This window comes from Mustelus asterias, unplaced genomic scaffold (assembly GCF_964213995.1).
Source record: "Mustelus asterias unplaced genomic scaffold, sMusAst1.hap1.1 HAP1_SCAFFOLD_282, whole genome shotgun sequence".
NCBI lineage: Eukaryota > Metazoa > Chordata > Chondrichthyes > Carcharhiniformes > Triakidae > Mustelus > Mustelus asterias.
Window position 1 is genome coordinate 94,989 of NW_027590247.1, and position 19,915 is coordinate 114,903.

At 56.2% G+C, this 19,915-nt stretch overlaps 1 protein-coding gene across 1 annotated transcript in view; it reads right to left on the reverse strand.

The window, feature by feature from the left end:
• Positions 1-15,455, reverse strand: part of riok3 (RIO kinase 3 (yeast)) — a 49,556-nt gene extending 34,101 nt beyond the window's left edge. Inside the window, exons 1-2 of the mRNA XM_078204169.1 lie at positions 15,339-15,455; positions 1,770-1,891 (exon numbers count right to left, since the gene is read on the reverse strand). Of these exons, the coding sequence (XP_078060295.1) occupies positions 1,770-1,891; positions 15,339-15,395 (179 nt within the window). The 5' untranslated portion in view covers positions 15,396-15,455. The remainder of the gene's footprint in view (positions 1-1,769; positions 1,892-15,338) is intronic.
• Between the last annotated feature and the right edge of the window lie 4,460 nt (positions 15,456-19,915).

Sequence of the window (19,915 nt, forward strand, 5' to 3'; positions counted from 1 at the left end):
CAAACCTTCTAATTCTATCTTTTACTCTCATTCACTACATTCTGCACTCTCTCGTTTCCTTCTCTATGAACGGTATGCTTTGTCTGTATAGCACGCAAGAAACAATACTTTTCACTGTGTTAATACAAGTGACAATAATAAATCAAATCAAATTTGCAGAGAGAATGATTCAGCCTCAGATACTGGCTTGGGAGGGGGAGAGAATTGGTGACAGGAAGCTGAAAACAATGACTTTGGTCTTCTAATTTTTTGATGAAGGAAATTGCAGCACATGCAGCATTTAACGTCTGACAACATGGGGCAGAAAGTGGTGCGGCAGAGCGAGGTGTGTCAGTGTACAAGCATAGCCGATTGATGTTATCACCTGTGGGGAGCGTGCAGATGACGAACAGGGGGTCTATGTATAGATTCTAGGGATACACCAGAAGCAACATTGCAGCGGAAGGAAGAGAATCCACTGCAGGCGATTCCCTGACCATGATGGGACAGATGGTAATAGGCACCGGGTTAGGGCAGACCCAGGGCACCGGGTGAGGGCAGACCCAGGGCACCGGGTGAGGGCAGACCCAGGGCACCGGGTGAGGGCAGACCCAGGGCACCGGGTGAGGGCAGACCCAGGGCACCGGGTGAGGGCAGACCCAGGGCACCGGGTGAGGGCAGACCCAGGGCACCGGGTGAGGGCAGACCCAGGGCACCGGGTGAGGGCAGACCCAGGGCACCGGGTGAGGGCAGACCCAGGGCACCGGGTGAGGGCAGACCCAGGGCACCGGGTGAGGGCAGACCCAGGGCACCGGGTGAGGGCAGACCCAGGGCACCGGGTGTGGGCAGACCCAGGGCACCGGGTGAGGGCAGCCCCAGGGCACCGGGTGAGGGCAGCCCCAGGGCACCGGGTGCGGGCAGCCCCAGGGCACCCGGTGCGGGCTGCCCCAGGGCACCCGGTGCGGGCAGCCCCAGGGCACCCGGTGCGGGCAGCCCCAGGGCACCCGGTGCGGGCAGCCCCAGGGCACCCGGTGCGGGCAGCCCCAGGGCACCCGGTGCGGGCAGCCCCAGGGCACCCGGTGCGGGCAGCCCCAGGGCACCCGGTGCGGGCAGCCCCAGGGCACCCGGTGCGGGCAGCCCCAGGGCACCCGGTGCGGGCAGCCCCAGGGCACCCGGTGCGGGCAGCCCCAGGGCACCCGGTGCGGGCAGCCCCAGGGCACCCGGTGCGGGCAGCCCCAGGGCACCCGGTGCGGGCAGCCCCAGGGCACCCGGTGCGGGCAGCCCCAGGGCACCCGGTGCGGGCAGCCCCAGGGCACCCGGTGCGGGCAGCCCCAGGGCACCCGGTGCGGGCAGCCCCAGGGCACCCGGTGCGGGCAGCCCCAGGGCACCCGGTGCGGGCAGCCCCAGGGCACCCGGTGCGGGCAGCCCCAGGGCACCCGGTGCGGGCAGCCCCAGGGCACCCGGTGCGGGCAGCCCCAGGGCACCCGGTGCGGGCAGCCCCAGGGCACCCGGTGCGGGCAGCCCCAGGGCACCCGGTGCGGGCAGCCCCAGGGCACCCGGTGCGGGCAGCCCCAGGGCACCCGGTGTGGGCAGCCCCAGGGCAGCTTGGAAACATTGGAGGAGGTGATGAGGTAAATCTTATCAAACGTTGCTGAGCATAGATTAGACAATCAGTCACATCGGATATAATCTGTGGCTTATTCAGGGCAGAGGAAGGAGTTGCTGCCCTGAACAAAATTAAACTCGTTTCCACGCCCACATTAACATTTCAGAAAGAACTGGTCACATACCCAATGCCGTGAGGGAATGATGCATTTTCCTCTTGTTGTTGCAGTTCTTTAGCAAGCTCTTCACTCATAACATCAGACAGAGAGCAGGGAGTTACTGTGGAAGGTGACGATCCCCAAGGACACTGGGAACAACAAGCAAAGCATTTCCGCGAGTGTCTCCAACAACAATCGTAGAGTGACAATAAGATTCACGTAAAAACCTCGTCTCCTACTCCAGTGCATTCATTCTGATCCACAACACATGGTAAAATGTACTGGTGTCACCACACTCACTGCAATAGCATCAAAAACAGAAGGAACTTGCTTCACAACACAGATTGTTTCTACTCCTATGAGATTACACACATTGGTGGGGGAGTGTTGGTGTTGGGAGGTTTCTTGTGGAGCAAGCTCAATAAATCAGCTGCTCTTTGCCAAACTCTTAATTTTCTGCATTTGCAATCTGCTAAAATGAGCAATTAAGAGCCACATTAAAAGGTGAGGGCGGGGGCGCAGAGCGAGACAATTTGGAAAGTAAATGACTCCTGGACAAGTTAGTTGTGTCTGACACTTGTTTGATCAAAGCTGAGGCAATTTGAGACAGGCAGAAATAATATTACTGAAACTGGTAAAACCACTTTGTTAATATATACAGGAGTATTGGTAAGAGGATACATCACCAGAACCACTTCCATCTGGTTATCTCAGCTTCAATGAGCAACAAGATGGACACACAGGACAGCAGTATTACCCACTGGGAAGACCCAAACACCAGCATGGACTCACTGGGCCGATCGGCTGGCTTTTCTACTGTAATTTCTACACAATCCTGTCTTTAGCCATATTTCAGATTTTGGGAGAACAGCTCCAAGCTGAACTGTATATTACCCTCCCACAGTTAGAAATGGTTGTGTGTTCTCATTGGAAGCACTATGACAGCGAGAGTATTTCGAGGGGTTAGGGACGACAAGAATTCAACGACCCAAAGCCTTAGAGCTGTTCAGTAAACTCCACGACTTTCAGACACTGAGTGAAACAATATCAGGTGCTGAGGGGCACTGACAGGGTGGACGCAGAGAGGGTCTTTCCTCTTGTGGGAGAATCGAGAACGAAGGGTCACTGTTTAAAAATGGTTGCTCATTTAAAACAGAGATAGGGTGAGTTTTTCTCCCTCTGAAGGTGGTGAGTCTCTGGAACTCTCTTGCTGAAAAGACAGTGGAAGCAGAGGCTTTGAATATGTTTTCGGTGGAATGGGAGTGAAGAACAAAGAACAATACAGCACAGGAACAGGCCCTTCGGCCCTCCAAGCCCGCGCCGCTCCCTGGTCCAAACTAGACCATTCTTCTGTATCCCTCCATTCCCACTCCGTTCATATGGCTGTCCAGATAAGTCTTAAACGTTCCCAGTGTGTCCACCTCCACCACCTTGCCCGGCAGCGCATTCCAGGCCCCCACCACCCTCTGTGTAAAATATGTCCTTCTGATATCCGTGTTAAACCTCCCCCCCCTCACCTTGAACCTATGACCCCTCGTGAACGTCACCACCGACCTGGGAAAAAGCTTCCCACCATTCACCCTATCTATGCCTTTCATAATTTTATACACCTTTATTAGGTCACCCTCATCCTCCGTCTCTCCAGTGAGAACAACCCCAGTTTACCCAATCTCTCCTCATAACTAAGCCCTTCCATACCAGGCAACATCCTGGTAAACCTCCTCTGCACTCTCTCCAAAGCCTCCACGTCCTTCTGGTAGTGTGGCGACCAGAACTGGGCGCAGTATTCCAAATGTGGCCGAACCAACATTCTATACATCTGCAACATCAGACCCCAACTTTTATACTCTATGCCCCGTCCTATGCCCCGTCCTATGCCTTCTTCACCACCTTCTCCACCTGTGACGTCACCTTCAAGGATCTATGGACTTGCACACCCAGGTCCCTCTGCGTATCAACACCCTTTATGGTTCTGCCATTTATCGTATAGCTCCCCCCTACGTTAGTTCCACCAAAATGCATCACTTCGCATTTATCTGGATTGAACTCCATCTGCCATTTCTTTGCCCAAATTTCCAGCCTATCTATACCTTCTGTAGCCTCTGACAATGTTCCTCACTATCTGCAAGTCCAGCCATTTTCGTGTCGTCCGCAAACTTACTGATCACCCCAGTTACACCTTCTTCCAGATCGTTTCTATAAATCACAAACAGCAGAGGTCCCAATACAGAGCCCTGCGGAACACCACTAGTCACAGGCATCCAGCCGGAAAAAGACCCTTCCACTACCACCCTCTGTCTTCTGTGACCAAGCCAGTTCTCCACCCATCTAGCCACCTCCCCCTTAATCCCATGAGATCCAACCTTTTGCACCAACCTACCATGAGGGACTTTGTCAAACACTTTACTAAAGTCCATATAGACGGCATCCACGGCCCTTCCCTCGTCAACCATTCCAGTCACTTCTTCAAAAAACTCCACCAGGTTAGTGAGGCAGGACCTCCCTCTCACGAAACCATGCTGACTATCGTTAATGAATTTATTCCTTTCTAAATGCGCATACATCCTATCTCTAAGAATCCTCTCCAACAACTTCCCGACCACGGACGTCAAGCTCACCGGCCTATAATTTCCCGGGTTATCCTTCCTACCCTTCTTAAATAACGGGACCACATTAGCTATCCTCCAATCCTCTGGGACCTCACCTGTGTCCAGTGACGAGACAAAGCTTTGCGTCAGAGGCCCAGCGATTTCATCTCCCGTCTCCCTGAGCAGCCTGGGATAGATTCCATCAGGCCCTGGGGATTTGTCAGTCTTTATATTCCCTAAAAAACCTAACATTCCTCCCTCATAATGGAGATTTTCTCTAACGGGTCAACACTCCCCTCCAAGACACTCCCAGTCAACACATCCCTCTCCTTTGTGAATACCGACGCAAAGTATTCATTTAGGATCTCCCCTACTTCTTTGGGCTCTAAGCATAATTCCCTACTTTTGTCCCTGAGAGGTCCGATTTTTTCCCTGACAACCTTTTTGTTCCTAACGTATGAATAAAATGCCTTGGGATTCTCCTTAATCCTGTCTGCCAAGGACATTTCGTGACCCCTTTTTGCCCTTCTAATTCCTCATTTGAGTTCTTTCCTACTTTCTTTGTATTCCTCCAGAGCGCCCTCCGTTTTTAGCTGCCTGGACCTAACGTACGCCTCTCTTTTCTTTTTGACCAATCCCTCAAATTCCCTGGTTATTCACAGTTCTCGAATCCTACCCTTCCTATCCTTTTTTTACAGGCACATGCCTATCCTGCAGCCCTAACAACTGTTCCTTAAAAGACTCCCACATGCCAGATGTGGATTTACCCTCAAACAGCCTCTCCCAATCAACAGCTGCCAATTTCTGCCTAATCCCACTAAAGTTAGCCTTGCCCCAATCCAACACCTTACCCTCGGGACACCACTCATCCTTTTCCATCACTATCCTAAAGTTAACAGAATTGGGGTCACTATTTGCCACATGTTCCCCTACCGAAACTTTGAAGACCTGACCGGGCTCATTCCCCAGTACCAGGTCCAGTATAGCCCCCTCTCTAGTCGGGTTATCTACATATTGTTCCAAAGAACCTTCCTGTACGCATTTTACAAATGCCTCCCATAAGACCATAAGACATAGGAGCGGAAGTAAGGTCACTCGGCCCATCGAGTCCACTCCACCATTCAATCATGGTTGATTTCAACTCCATTCACCCGCTCTCTCCCCATAGCCCTTAATTCCTCGAGAAATCAAGAATTTATCAATTTCTGTCTTGAAGACGCTCAACGTCTCGGCCTCCACAGCCCTCTGTGGCAATGAATTCCACAGACCCACCACTCTCTGGCTGAAGAAATTTCTCCTCATCTCTGTTCTAAAGTGACTCCCTTTTATTCTAAGGCTGTGCCCCCGCGTCCTAGTCTCCCCTGTTAATGGAAACAACTTCCCTACGTCCATCCTATCTAAGCCGTTCATTATCTTGTAAGTTTCTATTAGATCTCCCCTCAACCTCCTAAACTCCAATGAATATAATCCCACGATCCTCAGACGTTCATCGTATGTCAGGCCTACCATTCCTGGGATCATCCATGTGAATCTCCGCTGGACCCGCTCCAGTGCCAGTATGTCCTTCCTGAGGTGTGGGGCCCAAAATTGCTCACAGTACTCCAAATGGGGCCTAACCAGTGCTTTATAAAGCCTCAGAAGTACATCCCTGCTTTTGTATTCCAAGCCTCTTGAGATAAATGACAACATTACATTTGCTTTCTTAATTACGGACTCAACCTGCAAGTTTACCTTTAGAGAATCCTGGACTAGGACTCCCAAGTCCCTTTGCACTTTAGCATTATGAATTTTGTCACCGTTTAGAAAATAGTCCATGCCTCTATTCAGACTCCCAGCCCTACGCGATTTCCAGTCTATACCAGGGAAATTGAAGTCTCCCACTACAACCACCCTATTTTTCCTGCATCTATCCATTATCTCCTGACATATCCGTTCTTCCACTTCCCTTGGGCTGTTGGAGGGCCTGTAGTATACCCCCAACATAGTGACTGCGCCCTTCCTGTTTCTGAGCTCCACCCACAGTGACTCGTGACACGACCCCTCTGAATTGTCCTCCCTCTGCACCGCTGTAATATGCTCTCTAACTAATACTGCTACTCCCCCCACCTCTTTTGGCCCCTCCTCTGTCTCGCCTAAAACACTTGTACCCCGGAATATTTAGTTGCCAGTCCTGTCCCTCTTTCAACCAAGTCTCTGTCACCGCAACCACATCCAAATTCCTCGTAAGCATTAAGGCCCTAAGTTCGTCTGTCTTACTTGCTATGCTCCTTGCATTGAAATAGATGCACTCCAGACCTCCAGGCCCAGTGAGGTCATCCTCCTCCAGAGTGCTCTTCTTCTTTGCCAGCCTTGTCCTGGCCCCAAGCTCATCCCCAGCCTCTACACTTGTCGACATAATTTTTTGATCCCCACCCCCCTGCCATATTAGTTTAAACCCACCTGAACTGCACTAGCAAAACTCCCAGCCAAGATATTCGTGCCCTTCCAATTTAGTTGTGACCCGTCCTTCTTGTACAGGTGCCATCCTCTCCTGAAAACTTCCCAGTGATCCAGGAATATGAAGCCCTCCCTCCTGGACCAGTCCTTTAGCCAAGCATTCAATTGTACTAACTCCCTATTCTTAGCCTCACTGGCACGAGGCATTGGGAGCAGCCCAGAGATGGCCACCCTGGAGGCCCTACTTTTTAGCCTATTTCCCAACTCCCTGAATTGCTCTCGTAGGATCCCCCTGCTCTTCCTATCTACGTCATTTGCACCAATGTGTACAACGACATCCATTTCTTTATTCTCTTCTTTTAATATGCCTCCTATCCGCTTGGAGATATCCAACACCCCAGCACCAGGTAGGCAGACTACCATCCTGGAGTCCCGTTCGCACCCACAGAATCGCCTGTCCGTGCCTCTAACCGACGTGTCCCCCACCACTATTGCCCTCCTAATCCCTTTCTTTCCTTTCCGGGCCACAGAGCCTGACTGTGTGCCAGTGACCTGGTCACTGTGGCTTACCCCTGGAGAGTCATCCTCCCCCACACTATCCAAAACAATATACCTGTTTTGGAACAAAGAACAACAAAGAACAAAGAACAGTACATAGAACATAGAACATTACAGCGCAGAACAGGCCCTTCGGCCCACGATGTTGCACCGACCAGTTAAAAAAAAACTGTGACCCTCCAACCTAAACCAATTTCTTTTCGTCCATGAACCTATCTACGGATCTCTTAAACGCCCCCAAACTAGGCGCATTTACTACTGATGCTGGCAGGGCATTCCAATCCCTCACCACCCTCTGGGTAAAGAACCTACCCCTGACATCGGTTCTATAACTACCCCCCCTCAATTTAAAGCCATGCCCCCTCGTGCTGGATTTCTCCATCAGAGGAAAAAGGCTATCACTATCCACCCTATCTAAACCTCTAATCATCTTATATGTTTCAATAAGATCCCCTCTTAGCCGCCGCCTTTCCAGCGAAAACAATCCCAAATCCCTCAGCCTCTCCTCATAGGATCTCCCCTCCATACCAGGCAACATCCTGGTAAACCTCCTCTGCACCCTCTCCAAAGCCTCCACATCCTTCCTGTAATGTGGGGACCAGAACTGCACACAGTACTCCAAGTGCGGCCGCACCAGAGTTGTGTACAGTTGCAACATAACGCTACGACTCCTAAATTCAATCCCCCTACCAATAAACGCCAAGACACCATATGCCTTCTTAACAACCTTATCTACTTGATTCCCAACTTTCAGGGATCTATGCACACATACACCTAGATCCCTCTGCTCCTCCACACTATTCAAAGTCCTCCCGTTAGCCCTATACTCAACACATCTGTTATTCCTACCAAAGTGAATTACCTCACACTTCTCCGCATTAAACTCCATCCGCCACCTCTCGGCCCAACTTTGCAACCTGTCTAAGTCTTCCTGCAAACTACAACACCCTTCCTCACTGTCTACCACACCACCGACTTTGGTGTCATCAGCAAATTTGCTAATCCACCCAACTATACCCTCATCCAGATCATTAATAAATATTACAAACAGCAGTGGCCCCAAAACAGATCCCTGAGGTACACCACTTGTAACCGCACTCCATGATGAATATTTACTATCAACCACCACCCTCTGTTTCCTATCCGCTAGCCAATTCCTGATCCAATTTCCTAGATCACCCCCAATCCCATACATCTGCATTTTCTGCAGAAGCCTACCATGGTGAACCTTATCAAACGCCTTACTAAAATCCATATATACCACGTCCACTGCCTTGCCCCCATCCACCTCCTTGGTCACTTTCTCAAAAAACTCAATAAGGTTAGTAAGGCACGACCTACCTGCCACAAAACCATGCTGACTATCACCTATCAATTCATTACTCTCCAAATAACTATAAATCCTATCCCTTATAATTTTTTCCAACATCTTGCCGACAACAGAAGTGAGACTCACCGGTCTATAATTCCCGGGGAAGTCTCTGTTCCCCTTCTTAAACAATGGGACAACATTCGCTAACCTCCAATCTTCTGGTACTATACCAGAGGCCAACGACGACCTGAAGATCAGAGCCAGAGGCTCTGCAATCACTTCTCTTGCCTCCCAGAGAATCCTTGGATAAATCCCATCCGGACCAGGGGATTTATCTATTTTCAGACCCTCCAGAATATCCTGCACATCCTCCTTATCAACTGTAATACTGTCTATTCTACTCCCTTGCAACCCAGTGTCCTCCTCAGCTATATTCATGTCCCCTTGCGTGAACACCGAAGAGAAATATTGGTTCAATGCTTCACCAATCTCCTCCGGTTCCACACATAACTTCCCTCTGCCATCTATAACTGGCCCTAAACTTGCCCTAACCAACCTTCTGTTCTTGACATACCTATAGAACGCCTTAGGATTCTCTTTAACCCTATCCGCCAAAGTCTTCTCATGTCCCCTTTTAGCCCTTCTAAGCTCGCTCTTCAACTCCCTCTTAGCCAATCTAAAGCTTTCTAGTGCACTACCCGAGTGCTCACGTCTCATCCGAACATAAGCTTCCTTTTTCTTTTTAACCAACAAAGAAACTTTTTTGGTGCACCACGGTTCCCTAGCCCTACCAATTCCTCCTTGCCTGACAGGGACATACCTATCACAGACTCGCAGTAGCTGCTCCTTGAAAAAACTCCACATGTCGGACGTTCCCAGTCCCTGTAATCTCCTAGTCCAACCTATGTTTCCTAATTCTCTCCTAATAGCCTCATAATTACCCTTCCCCCAGCTAAAACCACTGGCCCGAGGTTCATGCCTATCCCTTTCCATCACTAAGGTGAACGTAACCGAATTGTGGTCACTATCACCAAAATGCACACCAACTTCCAAGTCTAGCACCTGGTCTGGCTCATTTCCCAGCACCAGATCCAATATAGCCTCACCTCTAGTTGGCCTGTCTACATACTGAGTCAAAAAACCTTCCTGCACGCTTTGAACAAAAACTGACCCCTCTAACGAGCTAGAGCTATAACAATTCCAGTCAATATTAGTCAAGTTAAAATCCCCCAGTACAGCACAGGAAACAAGCCCTTCGGCCCTCCAAGCCTGTGCCGCTCCTTGGTCCAACTAGACCAATCGTTTGTATCCCTCCATTCCCAGGCTGCTCATGTGACTATCCAGGTAAGTCTTAAACGATGTCAGCGTGCCTGCCTCCACCACCCTACTTGGCAGCGCATTCCAGGCCCCCACCACCCTCTGTGTAAAAAACGTCCCTCTGATGTCTGAGTTATACTTCGCCCCTCTCAGCTTGAGCCCATGACCCCTCGTGATCATCACCTCCGACCTGGGAAAAAGCTTCCCACTGTTCACCCTATCTATACCCTTCATAATCTTGTACACCTCTATTAGATCTCCCCTCATTCTCCGTCTTTCCAAGGAGAACAACCCCAGTCTACCCAATCTCTCCTCATAGCTAAGACCCTCCATACCAGGCAACATCCTGGTAAACCTTCTCTGCACTCTCTCCAATGCCTCCATGTCCTTCTGGTAGTGCGGCGACCAGAACTGGACGCAGTACTCCAAATGTGGCCTAACCAGCGTTCTATACAGCTGCATCATCAGACTCCAGCTTTTATACTCTATACCCCGTCCTATAAAGGCAAGCATACCATATGCCTTCTTCACCACCTTCTCCACCTGCGTTGCCACCTTCAAGGATTTGTGGACTTGCACACCTAGGTCCCTCTGTGTTTCTATACTCCTGATGACTCTGCCATTTATTGTCTAACTCCTCCCTACATTATTTCTTCCAAAATGCATCACTTCGCATTTATCCGGATTAAATTCCATCTGCCACCTCTCCGCCCAATTTTCCAGCCTATCTATATCCTGCTGTATTGCCCGACAATGCTCTTCGCTATCCGCAATTCCAGCCATCTTCGTGTCATCCGCAAACTTGCTGATTACACCAGTTACACCTTCTTCCAAATCATTTATATATATCACAAATAGCAGAGGTCCCAGTACAGAGCCCTGCGGAACACCACTGGTCACAGACCTCCAGCCGGAAAAAGACCCTTCGACCACTACCCTCTGTCTCCTATGGCCAAGCCAGTTCTCCACCCATCGAGCCACTTCTCCTTGTATCCCAGGAGTGGGCCAACCACAGGTGACCCCTCCACTAATTGCTCACTCCCCTCCCCCTCACACCTGTCGCCGAGCCCTTCCTATTATGAGACACAGCCACTGGAATACTCTCTGGTACGTTACTCTTATGACCTTTACTCCTCCGAACTGTGACCCACGTGTCTTCCCCCTGAGGCCCCGGTGTAACTACTTGCCTATAACTCATGTCTATTTGTCTCTCATTCTCCCTGACTAGACTAAGGTCATCAAGCCGCGGCTCCAGTTCCCTGACGCAGTCCCTCAGGAGCTGCAGTTCCACGCACCTGGCGCAAATGGGAACCTCCGGGCGGCTAGGTGTTTCCGGGAACTCCCACATCCCACACCGAAAGCAACAAACTGGCCTATCACTCATAGTTACCCTTATCCTATATAGGAATGGGAAAAAAAACCTACCCGGTTCGCCCTTTCCCCGAAGCCCTGTGAGCCAAAGCCCTTACAGCTCACACTCTGCTCCCTGCTCACTCCACTGCCCGCTCCCGACGCTGCCCGCTCAAAAGTGCGGCCTGCTTTTAAACTCTCCAAAAACCTTTCCAGGCTTCTCCTGGGCCCACTTCCTGTTTTGGAAAAAAAACCCTCCAATTTTTAACACAAATTTAACTGAAAAATAAATAAATAAATCAAATGCATAAACACACTCCCTTACCCTCAGCCTGCTCCTGTGGAACAATGAAGGTTTAAAGTGATTGGTCAAAAGATGAGAGGGGCGATGTGGAACCGTTTTTTCACCCAGGGAGTTATGAGGGTCGGGAACTCTGTGCCTGAAAGGGGAGTCGGGGCAGAAAGCCTCAACTCATTTAAAAGGTGTCAAGATATGTAGCCCATGTGGTGTAACTAGCAGGGCTACAGTACTGGCTGTAGGTGGAGTGGTCTGTTTGTTGGCCGATGCAGACATGACAGTCCAAGTCTTTCTGTGCCATTAACTTTCTATCTGAAGGTCACGAGTGGCATCATCAACAAAAACAGAAAGCAAGCACGAAAAAGGTGGAGCTGAGGCTAAAAAGTAAATAAGGCGAGGGTGAGGGGAGGCTGTACCCAAGCTCAGAACTTGCAGAGACAGATTGCTCCATGGTCCCAGTTTTTCAGGAATGTCCAACAAAGTTTGGAGTATCCGGTATTGGAGAGTCAGGCAGGACACCATGCATTAAGTAAGAAGCATGCATTAAGTAAGAAGCAATGACAGGGGGCTGGGGGGGGGGGGAATGACAGGGGGCTGGGGGGGGGGAGGAATGACAGGGGGCTGGGGGGGGGGGGGAATGACAGGGGGCTGGGGGGGGGGGGGGAATGACAGGGGGCTGGGGGAATGACAGGGGGCTGGGGGGGGGGATGACAGGGGGCTGGGGGGGGGGGATGACAGGGGGCTTGGGGGGGGGGGGATGACAGGGGGCTTGGGGGGGGGGGGATGACAGGGGGCTGGGGGGGGGGGGATGACAGGGGGCTGGGGGGGGGGGGATGACAGGGGGCTGGGGGGGGGGGGATGACAGGGGGCTGGGGGGGGGGGATGACAGGGGGCTGGGGGGGGGATGACAGGGGGCTGGGGGGGGGATGACAGGGGGCTGGGGGGGGATGACAGGGGGCTGGGGGGGGGGGAATGACAGGGGGCTGGGGGGGGGGGGAATGACAGGGGGCTGGGGGGGGGGGGGAATGACAGGGGGCTGGGGGGGGGGGGGGAATGACAGGGGGCTGGGGGGGGGGGGGGGAATGACAGGGGGCTGGGGGGGGGGGGAATGACAGGGGGCTGGGGGGTGGAATATGACAGGGGGCTGGGGGGGGGGAATATGACAGGGGGCTGGGGGGGGGGAATATGACAGGGGGCTGGGGGGGGGAATATGACAGGGGGCTGGGGGGGGGAATATGACAGGGGGCTGGGGGGGGGGGGAATGACAGGGGGCTGGGGGGGGGGGGAATGACAGGGGGCTGGGGGGGGGGGAATGACAGGGGGCTGGGGGGGGGGGGAATGACAGGGGGCTGGGGGGGGGGGGGGGAATGACAGGGGGCTGGGGGGGGGGGGGGAATGACAGGGGGCTGGGGGGGGGGGGGAATGACAGGGGGCTGGGGGGGGGGGGAATGACAGGGGGCTGGGGGGGGGGGGAATGACAGGGGGCTGGGGGGGGGGGGAATGACAGGGGGCTGGGGGGGGGGGAATGACAGGGGGCTGGGGGGGGGGGAATGACAGGGGGCTGGGGGGGGGGAATGACAGGGGGCTGGGGGGGGGGAATGACAGGGGGCTGGGGGGGGGGAATGACAGGGGGCTGGGGGGGGAAATGACAGGGGGCTGGGGGGGGAAATGACAGGGGGCTGGGGGGGGAAATGACAGGGGGCTGGGGGGGGGGGAATGACAGGGGGCTGGGGGGGGGGAATGACAGGGGGCTGGGGGGGGGGAATGACAGGGGGCTGGGGGGGGGGAATGACAGGGGGCTGGGGGGGGGAATGACAGGGGGCTGGGGGGGGGGAATGACAGGGGGCTGGGGGGGGGAATGACAGGGGGCTGGGGGGGGGGAATGACAGGGGGCTGGGGGGGGGAATGACAGGGGGCTGGGGGGGGGGAATGACAGGGGGCTGGGGGGGGGGAATGACAGGGGGCTGGGGGGGGGAATGACAGGGGGCTGGGGGGGGGAATGACAGGGGGCTGGGGGGGGGAATGACAGGGGGCTGGGGGGGGGAATGACAGGGGGCTGGGGGGGGAATGACAGGGGGCTGGGGGGGGAATGACAGGGGGCTGGGGGGGGGAATGACAGGGGCTGGGGGGGGGAATGACAGGGGGCTGGGGGGGGGGAATGACAGGGGGCTGGGGGGGGGAATGACAGGGGGCTGGGGGGGGGGAATGACAGGGGGCTGGGGGGGGGGAATGACAGGGGGCTGGGGGGGGGGGGAATGACAGGGGGCTGGGGGGGGGGAATGACAGGGGGCTGGGGGGGGGGAATGACAGGGGGCTGGAGGGGGGGAATGACAGGGGGCTGGGGGGGGGAATGACAGGGGGCTGGGGGGGGAATGACAGGGGGCTGGGGGGGGGGGAATGACAGGGGGCTGGGGGGGGGGGAATGACAGGGGGCTGGGGGGGGGGGGAATGACAGGGGGCTGGGGGGGGGGGGAATGACAGGGGGCTGGGGGGGGGGGAATGACAGGGGGCTGGGGGGGGGGGGAATGACAGGGGGCTGGGGGGGGATGACAGGGGGCTGGGGGGGGGGGATGACAGGTAGCTGGGGGGGGGGGGGATGACAGGTAGCTGGGGGGGGGGGGATGACAGGGGGCTGGGGGGGGGGGATGACAGGGGGCTTGGGGACAGCCTTGGCTGGGGGGGGGGATGACAGGGGCTGGGGGGGGGGGGGAATGACAGGGGGCGGGGGGGGGGGAATGACAGGGGGCGGGGGGGGGGGGAATGACAGGGGGCGGGGGGGGGGGATGACAGGGGGCTGGGGGGGGGGAATGACAGGGGGCTGGGGGGGGGGGGAATGACAGGGGGCTGGGGGGGGGATGACAGGGGGCTGGGGGGGGGATGACAGGGGGCTGGGGGGGGGAATGACAGGGGGCTGGGGGGGGGGAATGACAGGGGGCTGGGGGGGGGAATGACAGGGGGCTGGGGGGGGGGAATGACAGGGGGCTGGGGGGGGGAATGACAGGGGGCTGGGGGGGGGGAATGACAGGGGGCTGGGGGGGGAATGACAGGGGGCTGGGGGGGGGGAATGACAGGGGGCTGGGGGGGGGAATGACAGGGGGCTGGGGGGGGGGAATGACAGGGGGCTGGGGGGGGGGAATGACAGGGGGCTGGGGGGGGGGAATGACAGGGGGCTGGGGGGGGGAATGACAGGGGGCTGGGGGGGGGGAATGACAGGGGGCTGGGGGGGGAATGACAGGGGGCTGGGGGGGGGAATGACAGGGGGCTGGGGGGGGGAATGACAGGGGGCTGGGGGGGGGGAATGACAGGGGGCTGGAGGGGGGGAATGACAGGGGGCTGGGGGGGAATGACAGGGGGCTGGGGGGGGGGGAATGACAGGGGGCTGGGGGGGGGGGAATGACAGGGGGCTGGGGGGGGGGGGAATGACAGGGGGCTGGGGGGGGGGAATGACAGGGGGCTGGGGGGGGGGGAATGACAGGGGGCTGGGGGGGGGGGAATGACAGGGGGCTGGGGGGGGGGAATGACAGGGGGCTGGGGGGGGGGGAATGACAGGGGGCTGGGGGGGGGGGAATGACAGGGGGCTGGGGGGGGGGGAATGACAGGGGGCTGGGGGGGGGGGGGGATGACAGGGGGCTGGGGGGGGGGGGGGGGGGAATGACAGCGACCCGGAGTTTAGGGGGTGGGGAGGGTCCCGGTGTCCGGGGGGGGGGGGCGGAGGGTCCCGGTGCCGGGATCGGTACCTTGCTTCTCCAGGGCTGTGATGCGGCCGCCGGGTCGGGCGGTTCCAGCTGCTCCATCGCTGAGCTCCTGGAGGACGCGCCGCTGCAAATGGCGGCCGCCGGAAGCGGAAACCAGCCGCCGGAAGCGGAAACGCGCCGCAATGTCGGGTTAAAGGTGAAGCTGCTGCGCTCAGGGGACTTTCCCAAAGGTCAAAGGGCGCGGGAGCGCGGACGCCATTAAAGCGGCAACTTCCGCACAACCCGGAGCGTCCGAGCGACAGACTGGAATAAAAAACAAAGAAATAAACACATCAATCCTGATAACAGAGAGAGATTCATAGCGGCGGCGGGGGGTCTGTGTCCAGACACTGGGGTTAATGGGGGTCTGTGTCCGGACACTGGGGTGACTGGGGGGTCTGTGTCCAGACACTGGGGTTAATGGGGGTCTGTGTCCAGACACTGGGGTTCATGGGGGGTCAGTGTCCAGACACTGGTGTTAATGGAGGGGTCTGTGTCCAGACACTGGGGCTAATGGGTGGGTTTGTGTCTAGACACTGGGGTTAATGGGGGGATCGGTGCCCAAGCACTGGGTTAATGGGGGTCTGTGTCCAGACACTGGGTTTAATGGGGGGTCTGTGTCCAGACACTGGGGTTAATGGGGGTCTGTGTCCAGACACTTGGGTTAATGGGAGGTCGGTGTCCAGACACTGGGGTGAATGGGGGGTCTGTGTCCAGACACTGGGTTAATGGGGGTCTGTGTCAGACACTGGGTCTAATGGGGGGTCTGTGTCCAGACACTAGGTTTAATGGGGGGTCTGTGTCCAGACACTGGGGTTAATGGGGGTCTGTGTCCAGACACTTGGGTTAATGGGAGGTCGGTGTCCAGACACTGGGGTGAATGGGGGGTCTGTGTCCAGACACTGGGCTAATGGGGGTCTGTGTCAGACACTGGGTTTAATGGGGGGTCTGTGTCCAGACACTGGGTTTAATGGGGGGTCTGTGTCCAGACACTTGGGTTAATGGGAGGTCGGTGTCCAGACACTAGGGTTAATGGCTGGGGGTTTGTGTCCAGACACTGGGATTAATGGGGGGTCTGTGTCGAGACACTGGGGTTAATGAGCGGGGGTTTGTGTCCAGACACTGGGGTTAATGGGGGGTCTGTGTCCAGACACTGGGGTTAATGGGGGGTCTGTGTCCAGAGACTGGGGTTAATGGGGGTCTGTGTCCTGACACTTGGGTTAATGGGAAGTCTGTGTCCAGACACTGGGGTTAATGGGGGTCTGTGTCCAGACACTGGGGTTCATGGAGGGTCAGTGTCCAGACACTGGGGTTAATGGGGAGCGGGGTTGTCCAGACACTGGTGTTAATGGAGGTCCGTGTGTCCAGACGCTGGGGTAAATGGGGGGGGGGGGGGGGGTTCGTGTCTAGACACTGGGGTTAATGGGGGGTCTGTGTCCAGACACCGGGTTAATGGAGGGGTCTGTGTCCAGACACTGGCATTAATGGGAGGATCGGTGTCAAGGCACTGGGGTTAATGGGGGGGGGGGGGGGGGGGGGTTGTGTCCAGACACCTGAGTTAATGGGGCGGGGGGGGTCTGTGTCCAGACACTGGGGTTAATGGGGGTCTGTGACCAGACACTAGGGTTAATGGGCGGGGGTTTGTGTCCAGACACTGGGGTTAATGGGCAGGGGTCTGTGTCCAGACACTGGGGTTAATGGGGGTCTGTGTCCAGACACTGGGGTTAATGGGCAGGGGTCTGTGTCCAGACACTGGCATTAATGGGGGGTCTGTGTCCAGACACTGGGGTTAGCATGGCGTCTGTGTCCAGACACTTGGGTTAATGGGGTGTCTGTGTCCAGGCACTGGGGTTAGTGGGGCATCTGTGTCCAGACACTGGGGTTAATGGGGAGGGGGGTTGTCCAGACACTGGTGTTAATGGAGGGGTCTGTGTCCAGACACTGGGGCTAATGGGGGGTCTGTGACCCGGCACTGGGGTTAATGTGGGGATCGGTGTCCAGGCACTGGGGTTAATGGGGGTCTGTGTCCAGACACTGGGTTTAATGGGGGGTCTGTGTCCAGAGACTGGGGTTAATGGGGGTCTGGGTCCAGACACTTGGGTTAATGGGAGGTCGATGTCCAGACACTAGGGTTAATGGCTGGGGGTCTGTGTCCAGACACTGGGGTTAATGGGCGGGGGTTTGTGTCCAGACACTGGGGTTAATGGGGGGTCTGTGTCGAGACACGGGTTAATGGGGGGTCTGTGTCGAGACACTGGGGTTAATGGGGGGGTCTGTGTCCAGACACTGGGGTTAATGGGGGGTCTGTGTCCAGACACTGGGGTTAATGGGGGGTCTGTGTCCAGACACTGGGGTTAATGGGCGGGGGTTTGTGTCCAGACACTGGGGTTAATGGGGGTCTGTGTCCAGACACTGGGGTTAATGGGGGTTTGTGTCCAGACACTGGGGTTAATGGGTGGTCTGCGCCCAGACATTGGGGTTAATGGGGGGGTCTGTGTGTCCAGACGCTGGGGTTAATGATGGGGGGGGGGGGGTGGTTGTGTCCAGACACTGCGGTCAAGGGGAGGTCTGTGTCCAGACACTGGGTTAATGGGGGGATCGGTGTCCAGACACTGGGGTTAATGGGGGGTCTGTGTCGAGACACTGGGGTTAATGGGGGGTCTGTGTCGAGACACTGGGGTTAATGGGGGGGTCTGTGTCCAGACACTGGGGTTAATGGGGGGTCTGTGTCCAGACACTGGGGTTAATGGGGGGTCTGTGTCCAGACACTGGGGTTAATGGGCGGGGGTTTGTGTCCAGACACTGGGGTTAATGGGGGTCTGTGTCCAGACACTGGGGTTAATGGGGGTTTGTGTCCAGACACTGGGGTTAATGGGTGGTCTGCGCCCAGACATTGGGGTTAATGGGGGGGTCTGTGTGTCCAGACGCTGGGGTTAATGATGGGGGGGGGGGGGGGTGGTTGTGTCCAGACACTGCGGTCAATGGGAGGTCTGTGTCCAGACACTGGGTTAATGGAGGGGTCTGTGTCCAGACACTGGCATTAATGGGGAGATCTGCGTCCAGACACTGGGGTTAATGGGGGGATCGGTGTCCAGGCACTGGGTTAATGGGGGGTCTGTGTCCAGACAAAGGGTTTAATGGGGGCTCTGTGTCCAGACACTGGGGTTAATGGGGGTCTGTGTCCAGATACTGGGGCGAATGGAGGGTCTGTGTCCAGACACTGGGGTTAATGGTTGTCTGTGTCCAGACACTGGGGTTAATGGTTGTCTGTGTCCAGACACTGGGGTTAATGGGGGGGTCTGCGCCCAGACATTGGGGTTAATGGGAGGTCCCTGTGTCCAGACGCTGGGGTAAATGGGGGGGGGGGGGGTTCGTGTCTAGACACTGGGGTTAATGGGGGGTCTGTGTGTCCAGACACCGGGTTAATGGATGGGTCTGTGTCCAGACACTGGCATTAATGGAAGGATCGGTGTCAAGGCACTGGGGTTAATGGGGGGGGTTTGTGTCCAGACACCTGAGTTAATGGGGCGGGGGGGGGGGGTCTGTGTCCAGACACTGGGGTTAATGGGGGTCTGTGACCAGACACTAGGGTTAATGGGCGGGGGTTTGTGTCCAGACACTGGGGTTAATGGGCAGGGGTCTGTGTCCAGACACTGGCATTAATGGGGGGTCTGTGTCCAGACACTGGGGTTAGCATGGCGTCTGTGTCCAGACACTTGGGTTAATGGGGTGTCTGTGTCCAGGCACTGGGGTTAGTGGGGCATCTGTGTCCAGACACTGGGGTTAATGGGGAGGGGGGTTGTCCAGACACTGGTGTTAATGGAGGGGTCTGTGTCCAGACACTGGGGCTAATGGGGGGTCTGTGACCCGGCACTGGGGTTAATGTGGGGATCGGTGTCCAGGCACTGGGGTTAATGGGGGTCTGTGTCCAGACACTGGGTTTAATGGGGGGTCTGTGTCCAGAGACTGGGGTTAATGGGGGTCTGGGTCCAGACACTTGGGTTAATGGGAGGTCGATGTCCAGACACTAGGGTTAATGGCTGGGGGTCTGTGTCCAGACACTGGGGTTAATGGGCGGGGGTTTGTGTCCAGACACTGGGGTTAATGGGGGGTCTGTGTCGAGACACGGGTTAATGGGGGGTCTGTGTCGAGACACTGGGGTTAATGGGGGGGTCTGTGTCCAGACACTGGGGTTAATGGGGGGTCTGTGTCCAGACACTGGGGTTAATGGGGGGTCTGTGTCCAGACACTGGGGTTAATGGGCGGGGGTTTGTGTCCAGACACTGGGGTTAATGGGGGTCTGTGTCCAGACACTGGGGTTAATGGGGGTTTGTGTCCAGACACTGGGGTTAATGGGTGGTCTGCGCCCAGACATTGGGGTTAATGGGGGGGTCTGTGTGTCCAGACGCTGGGGTTAATGATGGGGGGGGGGGGGGGGGGGTGGTTGTGTCCAGACACTGCGGTCAAGGGGAGGTCTGTGTCCAGACACTGGGTTAATGGGGGGATCGGTGTCCAGACACTGGGGTTAATGGGGGGTCTGTGTCGAGACACTGGGGTTAATGGGGGGTCTGTGTCGAGAC